This window comes from Pseudophryne corroboree, chromosome 8 (genome assembly GCF_028390025.1).
Source record: "Pseudophryne corroboree isolate aPseCor3 chromosome 8, aPseCor3.hap2, whole genome shotgun sequence".
NCBI lineage: Eukaryota > Metazoa > Chordata > Amphibia > Anura > Myobatrachidae > Pseudophryne > Pseudophryne corroboree.
Window position 1 is genome coordinate 422,830,970 of NC_086451.1, and position 20,403 is coordinate 422,851,372.

The 20,403-nt window shown below is 46.9% G+C and overlaps 1 protein-coding gene across 1 annotated transcript in view; it reads left to right on the forward strand.

The window, feature by feature from the left end:
- Positions 1-20,403, forward strand: part of TIMM50 (translocase of inner mitochondrial membrane 50) — a 63,185-nt gene that overhangs the window by 20,088 nt on the left and 22,694 nt on the right. The window contains exon 4 of the mRNA XM_063937976.1: positions 8,957-8,978. Coding sequence (XP_063794046.1) covers positions 8,957-8,978 — 22 coding nt within the window. The remainder of the gene's footprint in view (positions 1-8,956; positions 8,979-20,403) is intronic.

Here is a 20,403-nt window from a genome sequence, read left to right on the forward strand (position 1 = left end):
AAAGCATTACCACCATATCTGGAAACGATACGTCTCCTGGTGTGAGGGCCGAAAATATCCACCTGCGGATTTCAACCTAGAACGCTTTTTGCGTTTCTTACAGGCTGGTGTGGATATGGCCTAAGGTTGGGCTCCATAAAGGTTCAGATCTCGGCCTTGTCCATTTTCTTTCAGAAGAAATTGGCCTCTTTACCTGAGGTACAGATGTTCCTGCAGGGTGTCCTTCACATCCAGCCTCCTTTTGTGCCACCCACGGCACCTTGGGATCTACAAGTGGTTCTGACCTTTCTACAGTCTTCTTGGTTTGAACCTCTGATGTCGGTAGAGGTAAAGTACCTTACGTGGAAGACGGTCATGCTCCTTGCCTTGGCTTCCGCCCGGCGCGTTTCAGAACTTGGCGCTTTGTCTTGTCGGAGTCCCTACCTGGTCTTTCATGAGGATAGAGCAGAACTCAGGACTCTACAACAGTTCCTGCCTAAGGTGGTCTCTGCATTCCACCTGAATCAGCCTATTGTGGTTCTGGCTGCTACTGCTACTTCCTCAATTCCTGAGTCCTTGGATGTGGTGCGAGCCCTGAGGATTTACATCAAGAGGACTGTTGCTGTCCGAAAGTCAGATTCCCTCTTTGTGCAGTATGATGCTCACAAAAAGGGTCGCCCTGCTTCAAAGCAGTCTATTGCCCATTGGATTAGGCTTACTATTTACCAGGCCTATGCTTCGGCGGCCTTGCCTATTCCTCAGTCTGTCAAGGCCCACTCTACCAGGTCTGTAGGTTCTTCCTGGACGGCTGCCCGTGGTATCTCAGCCTTGCAACTGTGCCGGGCCGCTACCTGGTCGGGGACAAATACGTTTCTAAAGTTCTACAGGTTTGATACCCTGGCTAAAGAGGATGTCTAGTGTGGACATACGGTGCTGTAGGCATCTCAGCATGTTCCCACCCATTCTTGGAGCTTTGGTACGTCCCCATCGTACTAAGTGTCCCCAGAATCCCTTATGGATGATAGAGAAAAGAGGATAAGGGATACTTATCTCGCCACTAGTTGTATTGTCATGTTTCCTCCTCTCAAGTATGTCCATCTCCTTAGAGCACAGTTTTCCTGGACCGAGCTGCGAGGGAGGGGGCATAGAGGGGAGGAGCCAGCACACCCTGTTGAAGAAATTTAAAGTGCAACGGCTTCTTTGCACCCCATCTGTACCCATCGTACTAAGTGTCCCCAGTATCCCTTATGGACTACGAGAAAAGGATTTGTAATTAAAATCCTCTCCTTATTTCTGTCCAAAAAGGATTATTGCATAGATCATTCAGTATAATATAAATGTGCCACTAGGGGTCAGTAGTGTTCAATGTGTGAGACAATAAGGGGACATTTACAGTGTGTACTGGCAGTTTATGTATAACACCAGGGCTCATTGTGCTTCTTTGTGCTAGTAAAATAAAGACCTAGTGCTGCTTATTTCCTGTAGCTAGCCTTCCATAGGGGAGGACAATGGGCTTTTATGTATACTACTACACGTTCACTTGTAAGAGCAGATTGAATTTGCCACAAGGTTCCTTCGGAATTCTGCATGCTCGTACAGTGCTGGTTATCCAGGCAGGAAAGCAAACTCTCTTATTTTTGCTTTAATACACAGAAGTGAGAGTAAAAAAACAAAACTGTGTTCTATTATACCTCTCTTCCACAAAAGTCCCTGGTCTGAACTGAGATTTGCAAACTGTTCCAATCCAGGACAGACCCCGTTCCCACTGCTCTTGTCTAGTCTCTCTTCTCCTGACACCTGGTGATGACATCTCCAAGCGTCGAGAAATCTGGCTCTCCCCATTCTGTAAATTGGACCCTGGTTGGATGACCTGTTTTCCTGGGCAAAACCCTCCTAGCTACCCAGGAAGGATTGCTGGGTCACTCAACTGGGTGTTTTGGGGGGGTTTGTTTTGTTTTTTGAGGGAGCAGTTTCTATTGACAAAAATCCCAGGTTGAAGCGCGTTCACGTGCAAAAACCTGGTATTTTCATGCCGGTGGAAAAGGGCCATTACTTGACGTGCAGTGTCTCAAATAAGTCACTTCAGCTTTGTCACTCCGCATCATCACTTGGGGTAACCATGGGCAACTTCTTCACTGGCTCACTTATCCACACTTCTCCACTTCTTCATGAATAGACCCCTTAGTCTAGGCTGTGGCTGAATGCTGTTATACTGCTTGCCATTATTTAAAGAGAGAAAATTGAAAACGTGACCCTTTTTTAATGATTCATTAGTAGGGTTAGTTTGCTATATACTCCTGCATTGTCTCATGACTGATGATGTCCAGGTGGATAGTGTATTCTCCTGTCTATCCCCTGATAGTGCCATAACATTTATATACAATACTGTACCTAAGTTTTAGGCAGGTGTGGAAAAAATACTGCAAAAATAGGGGTTAATAGTTTATTTTTATCGATTAACAAAATGCAAAATAAATGAAAATAAATCTAAATCATATCAATATTTGGTGTGACCACCCTTTGCCTTAAAAACAATTGCTGTAGGTACACTTGCACACAGCTTTTGAAAGAACTGCATGGTGGTTCCAGGCATCTTGGGAAAACTAGCAACAGATCTTCTGTGGACGTAGGCTTGCTCAAATCTTTGTGTCTCTTTTATGTAATCCCAGATAGACTTGATGATGTTTAGATCGGGGCTCCTTATTCTTCTTTATGCTGAAAATAGTTCTCAATGACATTGGCTGTATGTTTGCGGTCAGTTTGATCTGATACAGAGTTATCTTCTGTTCGTTCATGTTCCATTTTGTTTATTCAGTAAAAGCAGGTGTGGTTCCAGAAGACTCCAAAATTAATCTAACGATCTTGTAATTACAGAAGCTCAGAAAATAATTAGAATTTTTTTTTTCCTTGGTAATAATAGTATGAAATATGGTGTGGATTTGACAAGCTTAAGATCCGACCATAATTGATTTCACTTAAACCCTCTTTGGGGCAAATGCTGGGTTGATCATATGCCAATATTGCATAGCCCCCCCACCCCATCCACACTTGCCCCGGAAGATGTTGGAAAGTGGCGTTCTGATCCGTTCTGTTCGTTGAGGGCGTGCTTGCTAAAAATGCTTCTTACTCTCACGTGGAGAACACTGAATACAGTAAGTGTCTGTTAGGAGGCAATCTTTGAAATGACTAAGACAGGTGCAAGGACATGAGGAAGACGTGTGCAGCAATGGGCTGATTCGTCGTTGGACGTTAAAGTATGTATAAGCCTCAGGAGGCATCTTAAGTAATAAGACACAAACTGCCGGCTTCTCTGATCCGCTGCTGTGTCCGTGGTCGCAGCATTGGGTCATCTGCGTGACAGTCAGACATCCTGAGTAATTATGAGGTTACGCGGGGTGTCTGGAGTCACACTGCCGGGGCCGGTAAAGCTGCCTCCGAGAACACAGCCACTGGCTTGGACACAATCAGAAAATGGGGGCAACACGCTCGTTTTCTGGAACTCTTCACAATGCCACCCACACAGGGCAGCAGCATGTCAATCATACAGCGGGGCCTGGGGCACTATGAGCGGCATTTCATCCCCAGATCTGCACATGCGCAGTGTGGCTCTTGTACAAATCTTTAAACAACGGGCAACTGCGAAGAAAACGCTATAATTTTCACCTCTGAATCAGCCCCTATGTACACCCGATTGCATCAGCCCGTATAACACGGTGTGACCCATACTACCTGTCTTGTCACACATGGAACTAAACTCATCCTAGTACTCTTCTTCCCTGGACTGCAAGCTCTCCTGGTTAACGGCAGTCTGTGTTGTATAATGGGGGTCATTCCGACCTGATCGCACGCTGCTGTTTTTAGCAGCACAAAACTGCATATGCAACGCAGTGCGCAGGCGCGTCACACAGGTACAAAGCGGATCGTTGGTGAGGGATGGATTTTACGAAGAATCCATTCGCACAGCCGATCGCAAGGAGATTAGCAGGAAGAAGGCGTTTGTGGGTGGCAACTGACCGTTTTCTGGAAGTGGTTGGAAAAACGCAGGCGTGTCCAAAGGTTTCCAGGGCGGGTGTCTGACGTCAATTCCGGGACTGGACAGGCTGAAGTGATCGCAGCGCCTGAGTAAGTTCTGAGCTACTCAGACTGCACAAACTGTGTTTGCATCGCTCGGCTGCAAAAGCGATCGCACACTTGCACAGCAAATATACACTCCCCAGTGGCGGCGACTATGCGTTCACATGGCTGCAAAAAGTAGCTAGCGAGCGATCAACTCGGAATGACCCCCCTATGTACGTGGCTGCTTGTAGCAGAAACCAGTAGCTCTAGTATCGATCAACCCGGTTCTGGTATGAATGGTCGACACTCATTAGGTCGACCACTAATGGTCGACATGGACAAATGGTCGACACATGAAGTCGACATGGATTTTTGGACTGTTTTTGGTGTAATTTTTTCCGTAACATGACCAGGAACCCCAATTAGTGTACCACGTCCCCTTGCATGGCTTGCTTCACTCGCCATGCTGCTGGCAAGGTGCCTCGCTGCGCTCGGCACAGGTTACTATTCCCAATTGTAATCCACGTGGATGGTACAGTATGAAAAAGTTACAAATCTAAAAAAAAAATTCAAGTCATGTCGGCCTTTTCATGTGTCGACCGTTTTCATGTGTCGACCTTTTCAGTGTCTACCATTAGTGGTCGACCTAATGAGTGTCGACCTTAACACTGTCGACCATCTGAATGGATACCGATCAACCCTGTTTAGTAAGTTTCCCATGTGTCCTTTTTACCTTATTTCCCATTTGCTTCCACCCAGAATCTTAAACCTGCGATACTTATTTCCCAATGATTACAGCTGTGATGTACCTGAATTGGCAGGAGAAGCAGTGATGGGTTCCTAGGACACCTTATTTGGACACGGAAAGGAAGTACAAGATGGATTTTATGGTCTGTGCAATCGTCATCTCACCTGGGTGTCAGGGATTTTATTTTGTAATGATTAGAGCCCTTCTCGTTAGGTGTATGTCATTCTGCCCTACTTAGCGCTACATCTAAGTGGTATTAAACCACCTTGTTGTCCGGTGTGAGATTTGTTTCCAGACCAGTCTAGGCTTTAATCTGCAATCCCTGGGAATGTCACACGCACCCTTGAACGTAGGGCTCTTCACAGTGACGTGTCAAGTGTGTCCTCCTACAAGGTCTTTAATCCAAAGACTGACTTTCACGAGACTCCAGCCACCAGCCATATAGCTTCCTATTGCTCCCCTTTGATGATGGGCAGATGTAGGCAGAGGGCTATATAGCAGTTCTTTTAGAATTAAGAGTAGAATGTGAAGAGGAAGTTCCCGAATATTGAACCTTGAGGGCTGTGTTGTACATCTCTCATGCTTTGAAGTATTGCAATTAACAGATAATAGGGCAGAAATGCTGCTTTGCAATGACTAGTATAAATTAACACATTACAAAATAACACATGTAAATATACATAGATTACATCTGATGCATTGCAAGAGTTGGGACCATATAACCATTTAAAGATGGAAGGTTCTGTCCTGAACACGGAGTCCTAAAACCTTCTTACGTCACAACACACAGTTCCAGGTCCCTCAATCAGGATTCTTAAAGTTAAGCAAAAAGTCTTTGAGAACATTGAAATACTGTGAACTTTTGACTGCGTTTACATGTTTCTGTTTATGGAGTTTGTCCTGTGAATATGGGTTTATTGTGCATGTACCTACACTTGGCCCGACTTGCTGGAACATCTTAATGATAACTGATTGGCACCATAGATTTGCACTTCCTGAAGTGCCCAGTGGTCTCCCCATATAGCAGTGTACCTGGAATTACATCCCTCTCTACATGCCTGGTAGAAAGGCTAAAGTCTGTCTTAGAAAAAGGAGTGGTCTGAAGATGTGAACATCATTGTAGTAGGGGACTTAATATTTTTTAGGGACATCACAAGCGGCCATTGGCACCTTAAATACATTGGTAGAGAAACCTCAGAACAAGCTATAAGAGCAGAGCAGCGAGCAGTGGGGTAACCTGTGTCTAAAAGACCTCTGCGTCCAGTCTGGCTAACCTGCTACGTAGGCTGTGACCCAAGAAACATTTATTGCAGAGGTTCCCAAACGGCCAGTACAGTCCAAGTTTTAAGGATATTCATGCTTGAGCACAGGTGAAATTAATTAGTACCTCCGTCAGTTTGATTTAAGTCATTTTTTTTCTTTTTCTTTTAATCTCTCCTTGGACAAACTTGCGCATTAAATATGACAAAATGACTGATGTATGATGTTATATTGAAGACACTATGGGGTTGATTCAATTCTCCGACAGTTGAATAGCGCCGGGAATTAGCTCCCGGTGCTATTCAATACAGCGCCAAGTGACTCGATTGTCGGGAATTCTCTCACCCCCGGGGGATGCGAGAGGAAATCCGACAAAAGTGCTGCCGCGCGGCCAGCGTGAGGCTAATTCTGTCGGGAATCAGCATTGTGCCGGGAAGTTAAGTCGTGGAAGGCCCGTTCTCCCGACAAATCAACCTGTTAAGTCCGGGAGAACGGGCTTTCGCCGACTTAACATGAGCTGAAATGAATAGCGATGGGAGCTAATTCCCGGCGCTATTCAACTGTCGAGAGAATTGAATCGACCCCTATGTCTGCGGCAGCTGATGGGATAGCAAATGTGTGCGTTTATTTACACACAATTTGTTTGCTTGTGTGTACATATGTAAATAATATATAGATATTTACACACATATTTTTTGCATTGATTATAATGTGATGTGTGTAAGTATATGTTTATTTTGGTATTTGGCTGCTTCTCTGAGTAGGGGAGATAATTAATACCCAATCGTTTTCTACTATTGGACAGACTTCTGATCTAATACGTAGCTCCGCTTTTTGTCTTTGTGACTGGATAAACACTGCTTTACAAACAATACACTGAATCTTTATCCTTTAAACTGGGCTGTAACATGAATATATACATGTACAGAACACCCATTTAGGTCTTATACAACCATAACAGACCACTGGACAGAGCTCCCTGACCCTATGGTACCCGATGTCCGTTCACCCAGGCATGACACCCACCAACTCAGATTTTCATGATACTTTGTACACTGGATACTACCACGTAGCTACTAGCCCATGTCAATATTTTCTTCTCTAGGCCTCACAGTTTTTGAGATCTAGGGGGTCAAAGTTTTGAAATATTGCTGGGAAATTTTGACTCTTTGTCAATCAAAATATGGAGATTCCACAAAAAACACTTTTCACAGCAAGAAATTTTGCGCAAATCCTGTGTTCACTGTTTTTGAACTTGCACCTATTCAATTCCAAAATCACGAAAACAGGATTTGTTTAGGTTAAAATGGGGAAATAAGCCTGGACCCGAAAAAATGCCAAACTAACATAGGATAACAGTATAGAAGTACATTAAAGGTCATATTATTAAATAGATTTGGGGTACTTAAATATAGTTAAATGGCTGTTTATATGCATTTCAAAAAAAATATTATAGAAGCTATCTTTTTTTTTTTTTTTTTTTTTTTTTTCCAGCAAAATGAGTGCTCAGTAAATTCAGGTTACCTAAAAAATGGGTAGAAGTATATATTTGGGTAATTTTTGCAGACTTTGAAAAGGGGGGGGGGGGAGAGAGTGGCAAAAGACAGATTACACCCATCTGCAAGGCTAAAAACCAATGCGGATCAGATTGGAAACGCCTCCAAAATGCCAGATTTTATCCGATATATCGGGCCGAATGCCCGAAATTGGATGAAATCAGGCATTATCGTCCTAGTGTATGGGGCCCTTAAAATTAGAAGGCCAATAGTTGACTGACCTGCAACCGATGTTTGGATTTGCAAAGTTGCCGGTGAGTGTCTTACTAGAAATCCCGGTACCTGGGACGTATGCACATTTTCACACAGCATTTGCCTGCAAAGGGGCAGTCGCGACGGAATACATTACTCTGAACTAGATCCATTCTCTCCAGAAATTTTCCAACTCAGATTAAAGTTGGAGGCAATGCAGGAACAGTACACTGAGCCCTTGGCCCATTTGTAGCATGTGATGCCTGGGTAATTCCAGCATTATCCAGGTTTGTCTGCTGTCTGTCTGGGTTAACGAGTCTATAGATGTAAAAGAGCGGATCCCTTTAATCACACAGTCATCCTGTTGGCTCCTCTCCTTCCTCTTCCGGCCTTTGATATGCAGAGTGTCTCACCTTGCTGGTCCCTCTGATCTGGCACACTCCGAGGTGTGTGAGGTGGGACCAACCTTTTGTTTCTCCGCTGTTTATTGTGTGTTTAATAGCACACTTATCAACTGGCCTTCCTTTCACAGTGTGGGTATAACTGGGGCCTTGCTTATGTTCTGTGCACACTGTAGTCCAATAGATCAAAGTCATTACATGTGTAGATCTTTCCTTCTTGCAGATTTAAGGGGGGTACACACGGAGAGATCCGTGCTTAAATTCTAAGCAATCTGACTAGATTGCTTAGAAATTAAGCACGAATCTCTCCGTGTGTATGCCCATAGCCGCGTCGCTATCGCGGACTATAGTAAGAGTGCTCACTTCACTGCTGTGTGAAGTGAGAGCCCCCCTCGCTCAGCATACATCACGCTGTGTGCTGAGCGGTCTGTGCTAGATTGCTCAGGACACATCTTCCCCGTGTGTGCGGGGCTTTAAACCTTTCATTGCTCAGAAAATCCATTTCTGTTTTTTGCCTCTGACTATGTGAGAGATTGCAAATTTTACAAGGCCATCATTTTAGCGATTGTACTCATACTGATGAACCATTTTTGTTTCTCCAAACTAATGTAGAGTATTTGGTATCTGACCTGTCGCAGTATGATTGTGTGTATACTTATCACACTGGCCTCCTGTATGGGACATTAGTGCAGTGTGAGTCTTGTTCTAGAACCATGGACAGCCAGAAACCTCACACATTAATGTATCTCTTCTCGTTCTTTTAGATACCTGATGAATTTGACAATGGTGAGTTAAAGGACAATATTTTATGATTTATTTATTTTCCACGTTTTAGTTATAAAAGCTAATGATCGGACCACAGTCGCCATGCTGTGATTTGGCAGACGAGCAGTTCTTTTGATGAATTCATGTAGATTTTTAATCCTGTTCAGAATAGAAACCTTTTTTTCAAAAATACTACATTGCTTCCTCTCTATTTCCTATACTCAGTGATGAGTCAAAGTGGAATATACACGAAACAGCCCTGATGTTCCCTATAGGTTTAGGAAGGGATGGTCAGACTATTGGTTCGGTGATTTAATCAGGGATGGGGATCCTTTGTCCCTCCAGCTGTTGTTGAACTACACATACCAGCATGTCCAGCTACAGTTTTGCTATTTGGTCATGTTAATACCATTGCAGGGCATGCTGGGATGTGTAGTTCAACAACAGCTGGAGAGCCAAAGGTTCCCCATCCCTGCTCTAAAGGAGAAAATTTTTCCCAATCTACCATAGTACATAATGCAGTACTTAACGTCCTAGAGGATGCTGGGACTCCGTAAGGACCATGGGGATAGATGGGCTCCGCAGGAGACATGGGCACTTTAAGAAAGACTTTGACTCTGGGTGTGCACTGGCTCCTCCCTCTATGCCCCTCCTCCAGACCTCAGTTTGATACTGTGCCCAGTGGAGACTGGGTGCATTTCAGGAGCTCTCCTGAGTTTCCTGTAAGAAAGCATTTTTGTTAGGTTTTTTATTTTCAGGGAGCCTGCTGGCAACAGACTCCCTGCATCGAGGGACTGAGGAGAGAGAAACAGACCCACCTCTGAGTTTCAGGGCTCTGTTTCTTAGGCTACTGGGCACCATTAGCTCCAGAGGGATCGGTACGCAGGTCTCACCCTCGCCGTCCGTCCCAGAGCCGCGCCGCCGTCCTCCTCGCAGAGCCGGAAGATGGAAGCCGGGTGAGTATGAGAGGAAAAGATCTTCAGAGGCGGCAGAAAACTTCATTGATCTTCACTGAGGTAACCACAGCACTGCAGCTGTGCGCCATTGCTCCCACACACCTCACACACGGCAGTCACTGTAAGTGTGCAGGGCGCAGGGGGGGTGCCCTGGGCAGCAATATAAACCTCTTATTTGGCAAGAGAGAGCATATATACAGCTGGACACTGTATATATGCATGAGCCCCCGCCAATTTTACACTTTTAGCGGGACTGAAGCCCGCCGCCGAGGGGGCGGGGCTTCTTCCTCGGCACTCACCAGCGCCATGTTTTTTCTCCACAGCTGCTGAAAGGAAGCTCCCCGGACTCTCCCCTGCTTATACCACAGTAGAAGAGGGGGTTTTAAAGAGGAGGGGGGGCACATAATTCGGCGCAGATAATAACAGCGCTACTGGGTAAACATTAAATTGCTGTGTTTTTCCTGGGTCATATAGCGCTTGGGTGTGTGCTGGCATACTCTCTCTCTCTCTGTCTCTCCAAAGGGCCTTGTGGGGGAACGGTCTTCAGAAGAGCATTCCCTGAGTGTGTGGTGTGTCGGTACGTGTGTGTCGACATGTCTGAGGTAAAAGGCTCTCCTAAGGAGGAGATGGAGCAAATGTGTGTGTGGTGTCTGTCGACAACGCCGACACCTGATTGGATATGTGGAATTAAGTGCTAAGATAAATTTATTGCACAAAAGATTAGGGAATCTACCCATGTCTGTCCCTTTGTCGCAGAGACCTTCAGAGTCTCCCAACGCTCACTATCCAAAATAATAGACACTGATATCGACACTGAGTCTGACTCCAGTGTCGACTAAGATAATGCAAAGTACAGCCAAGACTGGCAGAAATAATATTCAATATATGATTATTGTAATAGAAGATGTTTTGCATATCACTGATGACTCATCTGTCCCTGACACGAGGGTACACATGTTTAAGGGGAAGAAAGCTGAGGTAAATTTCCCTCCTCTCATGAAGAAAAAGAGCGGGAATCTCCAGACAAGAAACTGCAGATTCCCAAAAAGAATTCTCAGGGAGTATCCTTTCCCTACTAGGGCCAGGATACGATGGGAATCTTCCCCTAGGGTGGACAAGGCATTGACACGTTTACCCAAAAAAGGTAGCGCTGACTTAACAGCTATCCTCAGGGATCCTGCAGATAGCATGCAGTAAAAGTACTTTGAAGTCCATTTACATAGTGGTTACAGTGTCCGCCTGCAATGCGTACATTCTGGTACATTACGCAGACTGGCGATTGTGTCGACGTGGGCGTATAGCGCTGTGGCAGCCTGGACAGATACCTTATCAGCGGAGATTGAAACCCTGGATAAGGATGCCATGTTATTGACCTGTGTGTGTGTATGTATATGTGTATGTATATATGTGTATGTATATAATAATCATGCCCAAAGAGACATTAGTCTACTGGGTTCTAGAGTCAACGCTATGTCGATTGCTGCTAGACGTGTCCTGTGGAACACGCAATGGACAAGTGATGCCGACTAAAAGAGGCATATGGAGGGTTTACCTTACAAGGCTGAGGAATTGTGTGGAGAAGGGCTCTCGGACCTGGTCTCCGCAGCTATAGCTGGTAATTCTGATCTTTTGCCTTATATTTCCTCACAGCCTAAGAAAGCACGACATTATCAAATTCAGTCCTTTCGGTCGCAGAACAACAAGAAAGTACGAGGAGCGTCCTTTCTTACCAGAGGTAAGGGCACAGGGCACAGCTAGTTCCCAGGAACAGAAGTCCTCCCCGGCCTCTACTAAATCCACCGTATGAGGCTGGGGCTCCCCTAGGGGAGTCCGCCACAGTGGGAGCGTGTCTTCGACTCTTCTGCCACATCTGAGTTCACTCACAGGTGGATCCCTGGGCAATAGAAATTGTTTCTCAGGGTTACAAGCTGATATTCGAAGGTGCCTCCTCGCTGGTCTTCCTTATCGGCCATACCGGCTTCTCCCCCAGAAAGGGTGATAATATTAAATACAATCCACACATTGTTTCTTTATCATCCACTAGGGGTCACTGGAGTACTCTTGGGATATGGACGGGCTTCCGTAGGAACAGCACTGAATATTTAAATTTAGAACACTCCACCCCTCCATATCCCCGAGTACTTCTCAGTGTTTTTTCTGTGCTCAACGTAGCAACAGCTAGGTGACTTAAGTCACGATTAATATTGAAGAATTTTCTTTTTATTTTTATTTTTTCTATTTTACACATCCCTTTCCCCCTTCCAAAAGGCAGGGTCAGGGATAGTGCAGCTGCTGATAGCAGCAGGGGCGTGTCGGGCCTCTCTGAAAGAGCTCCCTCACAGCCCACACAGCATTTCCTGCAGGCTGGCCGGCGCTTACTAAGAAGCCCCGTCGGAGCCTCTTCACAGACGTTTCTATAAAGGTATGTGAGGGGAGAGAACGGGGGGCGGTCAGCTTCCGCTGCCGCCCCGAGGTGTGGGGAAGTGTCTGCCGCCCGCCGCAGTTGCTCCGGCCGCCGGGTAACATAGCCCCGCTTACGCCCGCCGCTTCAGACACTGCTCCCGCGTCTCTGAAGTCGGCTTCCCCGCTGGTCCGGCGCGTCTTGCAGGGGGAAACAACGGGTCCGCCCGCCGCTTGTACTGCATTTCCGCCCGTCGCTTGACCGCTGCTGCCGGGTCTCATAGCGCTAACACGCGCTCCCAGGTACCGGGGTGCCCGCTACCCGCACTGCACGCTATGGGGCAGATGCGAGGGGGTGGGAGAAAGAACAGCAGAAACAGGCTGTTGGTAGTATGGCATATAACTATATAAGATGTTTATACTGCCAGGGAGGAGGTTTTATCATGATTACACAGGCTGGTTATAATATCAGCATGAAACTGCAGTGGGATCACATTTCATAGTACTGGCCACGTGTACTGCACTTGGCCAGATATATATACAGAGACACCTTACTGCTATTTTACTGAGTCGTGCAGGTGTCTGTTTTTTGTGTATTGTATTGTCTGTCGCCATAATGAGTAAGGCACCAGCAAAAACTAAAAAGCATAATTGCAAAGTCTGTAACAGTGTATTACCGGATGGATCTACCACATGTACAGTATGTTTTGTGAATTCGGTTCAGAATACCATTTCTGCTCCTGTTTTACAACCAATTTCCTCACCGGACCCTCCGTGGGGTATGTTAGTAAATGTACTGGATAGGTTACAATCAGAATTGACCGCCGCTCGTCAGGAGCGGGAAACGGTAAGATCTGAGTCTAGGGTGAGACCGCCAGAACTACCGGAGGCGTCTCAGCCTTGCGTAAGGTCCAAATCCATTTTGGGTAAACGGGATAAATTTCATATCTTATGATTTTCCAGTGTCTGCTATGTTGCATTCTGACGATTCCATGCCAGACCTCACGGAACGAGATGAGTGTGAGGAGGGCGAAGTGGAGTCAGATGGCGAGGAGGTTAACAGTTCCGGCATTGATGATCTCATCAGAGCGGTACGTCAGTCTCTGAGGTTTCCTGAAACTGAGGAGCCTCTCACAAATGATCAGGTCGTATTTACGAAACGACGGAAGACGCCAATAAGTTTTCCTCTGTCGGATTCTCTAAATCAGATGTTAGTAGAAACACGACAGAATCCAGATAAACGGTTTTCTATACCTCGCAGATTTAAGTCTAGTTATCCGTTTCCAGACTCGGTAACGTGTACATGGGAGAATCCACCAATAGTTGATTCGTCAGTGTCCAAGCTTACCAAGAAATTAACCATACCAGTGCCAGCAGCTACTACGCTTAAAGATCCTTCAGATCGCAAGATAGAAACTATGCTAAAATCCATGTATGTAGCAGCAGGTGTGATGCTAAGACCTGGATTGGTTGGCATTTGGGTCACTAAGGCGCTCATAATATGGCTTACAGAACTCAAATCTGCTTTACATGACGAAAACCTGATAATTCTTGTAAATCAAATGATTGAGGCTGTACAGTATCTCTGTACAGCGTCTACTGACGTCTGTCAGCTCACTTCTCGTATTTCATCGTCGCTAGTTACGGCACGAAGAGCACTCTACCTGCGTACTTATCATGCGGAGGCAGAGGTCAAACGAAGTATAGAGGCGTTGCCTTACGATGGCAAGAAGTTGTTTGGTCCAGAATTGGACGCATGGATTGCGGAGGCTACGGGAGGTAAGTCTGTTTCTCTAACGTCCTAAGTGGATGCTGGGGACTCCGTCAGGACCATGGGGTTTAGCGGCTCCGCAGGAGACAGGGCACAATAATAAAAGCTTTAGGATCAGGTGGTGTGCACTGGCTCCTCCCCCTATGACCCTCCTCCAAGCCTCAGTTAGATTTTTGTGCCCGGCCGAGAAGGGTGCAATCTAGGTGGCTCTCCTGAGCTGCTTAGAATAAAAGTTTAAGTTAGGTTTTTTATTTTCAGTGAGTCCTGCTGGCAACAGGCTCACTGCTACGAGGGACTTAGGGGAGAGAAGTAAACTCACCTGCGTGCAGGATGGATTTGCTTCTTAGGCTACTGGACACCATTAGCTCCAGAGGGAGTCGGAACACAGGTCTCACCCTGGGGTTCGTCCCGGAGCCGTGCCGCCGACCCCCCCTTGCAGATGCCGAAGTTGAAGAGGTCCAGAGGTCCAGAAACAGGCGGCAGAAGACTTTCAGTCTTCATAAGGTAGCGCACAGCACTGCAGCTGTGCGCCATTGTTGTCAGCACACTTCATACCAGCGGTCACTGAGGGTGCAGGGCGCTGGGGGGGGCGCCCTGGGCAGCAATGTATTATACCTTTTTTATGGCTAAAATACATCACATATAGCCCTTGAGGCTATATGGATGTATTTAACCCCTGCCAGATCTCACAAACTCCGGGAGAAGAGCCCGCCGTTTTAGGGGGCGGGGTCTATTCTCCTCAGCACACGGCGCCATTTTCCTGCTCAGCTCTGCTGTGAGGAAGGCTCCCAGGCTCTCCCCTGCACTGCACTACAGAAACAGGGTTAAAACAGAGAGGGGGGGCACTTATTTGGCGATATGATTACATATGTGAAAATGCTATAAGGGAAAACACTTGTATAAGGGGTTGTCCCTGTATAATTATAGCGTTTTTGGTGTGTGCTGGCAAACTCTCCCTCTGTCTCCCCAAAGGGCTAGTGGGGTCCTGTCCTCTATCAGAGCATTCCCTGTGTGTGTGCTGTGTGTCGGTACGTGTGTGTCGACATGTAGGAGGACGATGTTGGTGAGGAGGCGGAGCAAATTGCCTGTATTGGTGATGTCACTCTCTAGGGAGTCGACACCGGAATGGATGGCTTATTTAGGAATTACGTGATAATGTCAACACGATGCAAGGTCGGTTGATGACATGAGACGGCCGGCAAACAAATTAGTACCTGTCCAGGCGTCTCAGACACCGTCAGGGGCTTGTAAAAACGCCCATTTACCTCAGTTGGTCGACACAGACACGGACACTGACTTCAGTGTCGACGGTGAAGAAACAAACGTATTTTCCTTTAGGGCCACACGTTAAATGTTAAGGGCAATGAAGGAGGTGTTACATATTTCTGATACTACAAGTACCACAAATAAGGGTATTATGTAGGGTGGGAATAATCTACTTGTAGTTTTTCCTGAATCAGATAAATTAAAGTGTGTGATGATACGTGGGTTTCCTCCGATAGAAAATTATTGGAGGTATACCCTTTCCCGCCAGATTTGAACAATTACATACAAGGGTTCAAATCAAGATGGAGTCACTCAGAGCAGTGATAGCGAACCAGGACGATATGGTGTCACTGGATATCAGGGACGCTTACCTACATGTCCAAATTTTGCCCTTCTCACCAAGGGTATCTCAGGTTCGTGGTACAGAACTGTCACTATCAGTTCAGACGCTGCCGCTTGGATTGTCCACGGCACCCCGGGTCTTTACCATGGTAATGGCCGAAATGATGATTCTTCCTAAAAGAAATATGGACGCTTTCCTGATAAGGGCAAGGTCCAGAGAACAGTTGGCGGTCGGAGTAGCACTATCTCAAGTAGTTCGACGACAGCACGAGTGGATTCTAAATATTCCAAAATCGCAGCTTTTTCCGACGACACGTCTAATGTTCCTAGGAATGATTCTGGACACAGTCCAGAAAAGGATGTTTTCTCCCGGAGAAGAAGGCCAGGGAGTTATCCGAGCTAGTCAGGAACCTCCTAAAACCAGGAAAAGTATCAGTGCATCATTGCACAAGGGTCCTGTGAAAAATGGTGGTTTCTTACAAAGCGATCCTATTCGGTAGATTTCACGCAAGAACCTTTCAGTGGAATCTGCTGGGAAAATGGTCCGGATCGCATCTTCAGATGCATCAGCGGATAACCCTGTCTCCAAGGACAAGGGTGTTTTCTTCTGCGGTGGCTGCAGAGTGCTCCTCTATGAAAGGGCCGCAGATTCGACATTCAGGACTGGGTCCTGGTGACCACGGATGCCAGCCTGAGTGGCTGGGGAGCAGTCACACAAGGAAAAAATTTCCAGGGAGTGTGATCAAGTCTGGAGACTTCCCTCCACATAAATATACTGGAGCTAAGGGCAATTTACAAGGCTCTAAGCTTAGCAAGACCTCTGCTTCAAGGTCAGCCGGTATTGATCCAGTGGGACAACATCACGGCAGTCGCCCACGTAAACAGACAGGGCGGCACATGAAGCAGGAGGGAAATGGCAGAAACTGCTAGGATTCTTCGCTGGGCGAAAAATCATGTGATAACACTCTCAGCAGTGTTAATTCCGGGAGTGGAAAACTGGGAAGCAGACTTCCTCAGCAGGCATAACCTCCACCCGGGAGAGTGGGGACTTCAGCGGGAAGTCTTCCACATGATTGTAAACCGTTGGGAAAAACCAAAGGTGGACATGATGGCGTCCCGCCTGAACAAAAAACTAGACAGATATTGCGCCAGGTCAAGGGACCCTCAGGCAATAGCGGTGGACGCTCCGGTAACACTGTGGGTGTACCAGTCAGGGTATGTGTTCCCTCCTATGCATCTCATACCAAAAGTACTGAGAATCATAAAAAGAACGATACTCGTGGTTCCGGATGGGTCAAGAAGGACTTGGTACCCGGAACTTCAAGAGATGCTCACGGAAGAACCGTGGCCTCTACCTTTAAGAGAGGACCTGCTCCAGCAGGGGCCTTGTCTGTTCCAAGACTTACCGCGGCTGCGTTTGACGGCATGGCAGTTGAACGCCGGATCCTGAAAGGGCATTCCAGATGAAGTCATCCCTACCCTGGTCGAAGCCAGGAAGGATGTAACCGCAAAACATTTTCACCGCATTTGGCGAAAATATGTTGCGTGGTGTGAGGCCAAGAAGGTCCCTACAGAGGAATTCCAACTGGGTCGTTTCCTACATTTTCTGAAAACAGGACTGTCTATGGGCCTAAAATTAGGGTCCATTAAGGTTCAAATTTCGACCCTGTCGAATTTCTTCCAGAAAGAACTGGCTTCAGTGCCTGAAGTTCAGACGTTTGTAAAAGGGGTACTGCATATACAGCCTCCTTTTGTGCCCCAGTGGCACCTTGGGATCTCAATGTTGTTTTGAGTTTCCTAAAGTCACATTGGTTTGATCCACTCACCACTGTGGAATTAGAATCTTCACCCTCCATGTGAAATATTTTATTGGCCCTGGCTTCAGCCGGGCGTGTGTCAGAGTGGGCGGCTTTATCATATGAAAGCCCTTACTTAATTTTTCATTCTGACAGGGCAGAATTGAGGACTCGTCCTCAGTTTCTCCTTAAGGTGTTTTCTGTTTTTCACATGAACCAACCTATTGTGGTACCTGCGGCTACTAGGGACTTGGAGGACTCCAAGTTACTTGACGTTGTCAGGGCCCTGAAAATATATGTTTCCAGGACGACTGGAGTCAGAAAATCTGACTCGCTGTTTAGCCTGTATGCACCCAACAAGATGGGTGTTCCTGCTTCTAAGCAGACGATTGCTCGCTGGATTTGTAGTACAATTCAGCTTGCACATTCTGTGGCAGGCTTGCCACAGCCAAAATCAGTAAAAGCCCATTCCACAAGGAAGTGGGCTCATCTTGGGCGGCTGCCCGAGGGGTCTCGGCTTTACAACTTTGCCGAGCTGCTACTTGGTCAGGGGCACACCCTGACTGAGGAGGACCTGGAGTTCTCTCATTCGGTGCTGCAGAGTCATCCGCACTCTCCCGCCCGTTTGGGAGCTTTGGTATAATCCCCATGGTCCTGACGGAGTCCCCAGCATCCACTTAGGACGTTAGAGAAAATAAGAATTTACTTACCGATAATTCTATTTCTCGTAGTCCGTAGTGGATGCTGGGCGCCCATCCCAAGTGCGGATTGTCTGCAATACTTGTACATAGTTATTGTTACAAAAATCGGGTTATTCTTGTTGTGAGCCATCTTTTCAGAGGCTCCTTCGTTGTTATCATACTGTTAACTGGGTTCAGATCACAGGTTGTACGGTGTGATTGGTGTGGCTGGTATGAGTCTTACCCGGGATTCAAAATCCTTCCTTATTGTGTACGCTCGTCCGGGCACAGTATCCTAACTGAGGCTTGGAGGAGGGTCATAGGGGGAGGAGCCAGTGCACACCACCTGATCCTAAAGCTTTTATTATTGTGCCCTGTCTCCTGCGGAGCCGCTAAACCCCATGGTCCTGACGGAGTCCCCAGCATCCACTACGGACTACGAGAAATAGAATTATCGGTAAGTAAATTCTTATTTTTCTTACCATTGCCTCCACCGGTTCCAAGAAGAAGGTACGCTGGACCTTCGTTCAAATCCTTTAGACCTCAGCCCTTTCGAGGACGTGGCAGAGGATCAGCCACGCCTGCTAGACGTGGTCGCGGACGTGGTTTCCAACAAACCAACACAACTCGCCAAGACGCTAAGGTTACCGACAAGCCAGTGGCATGACAGCCTACCAGGCCATCTCGGTTCTCCAATTGTGGGAGCACGCCTTCAGACGTTCCATGTGGCGTGGTTCCACACATCCGCGGATGGCTGGATCCGCAATTTAGTGTTAAAAGGTTACAAAATAGAGTTCGACTGTCTTCCGCCTCTGCGGTTTTTCAAGACAGGATTGCCTCTGTCGGACGACAAGAGGACGGTTTTGCAAATTGCCATTCAGTCCCTACTGGATTCGGCAGTGTTGATTCCGGTCCCTGTACACCAACAGGGTCAGGGTTATTATTCAAGTCTGCTTGTGGTACCGAAGCCGGATGGCTCAGTCAGACCAATATTGAACTTAAAGGGGCTCAATCAGTACGTAACTTACTACAGATTCAAGATGGAGTCTCTACGTTCGGTGATTGCGGGTTTAGAGCGCGCTAGACCTCAAGGATGCGTACTTACACATTCCAATTTGGCAGCCTCATCAGAAATTCTTACGGTTTGCAATACGCCAAAACCATTACCAGTTTCAGGCTCTACCGTTTGGCCTGTCATCAGCACCTCGGGTATTCACCAAAGTGATGTCTGTGATGATGGCTCACCTCAGATCCCTGGGAGTGACAATAGTTCCGTATTTAGACGATCTGCTCATCAAAGCTCCGTCTCAACAGATACTTCTCCAACATGCGCTGCTAACATACAATGTACTGGTTCACCACGGTTGGATTGTCAACTTCAAGAAATCACATCCAATTCCGTCTCAACGCCTTCAGTTCCTAGGTATGATTCTCGATACGGTCAATCAAAGAATTTACCTACCACAGCAGAAAGTACAAATGCTACGCCATCTAGTACAATTAGTGCTCAAGCCACGCACAGTGTCGGTACACTTGTGCATTCGCCTCTTAGGCACAATGGTGGCAGCTTTCGAGGCGCTTCAGTTCGGAAGATTTCACTCTCGTCCATTTCAGCTGAATGTGCTTGCCCAGTGGTCGGGCTCGCATCTGCAGATTCACCACAGGGTGAGGTTGTCGCCAACAGCAAGAGTATCTCTGCTCTGGTGGCTCAAGGAACACAATTTAACCGCAGGAAGACGGTTCGGAGGTTGGAATTGGATAATTCTAACTACGGACGCCAGTCTCAGAGGTTGGGGAGCGGTAATTCAAAATTGTCAGCTCCAGGGTCTCTGGGCGGATCACGAGAAATTGTCTATAAATGTTCTAGAACTCCGCGCAATTTACAATGCGCTACGACAAGCTGTGCACATGCTTCGCTCTCAGCCTGTCCAAGTGCAGTCGGACAATGCGACGGCGGTCGCATACATCAACAAACAAGGAGGAACGAGAAGCCGCATGGCAATGCGGGAAGTAGCTCGAATCCTCAATTGGGCGGAATGCCACCAGGTGATATTGTCGGCCGTGTTCATTCCGGGAGTGGACAACTGGGAAGCGGATTATCTCAGTCGTCGGGATTTTCATCCAGGCGAATGGGCATTAAATCCAGAAGTGTTTCACATGTTGGTTCAGCGATGGGGTTATCCTCAGGTGGACCTGATGGCGTCTCGACACAATCACCAGACATTCCAGTATGTG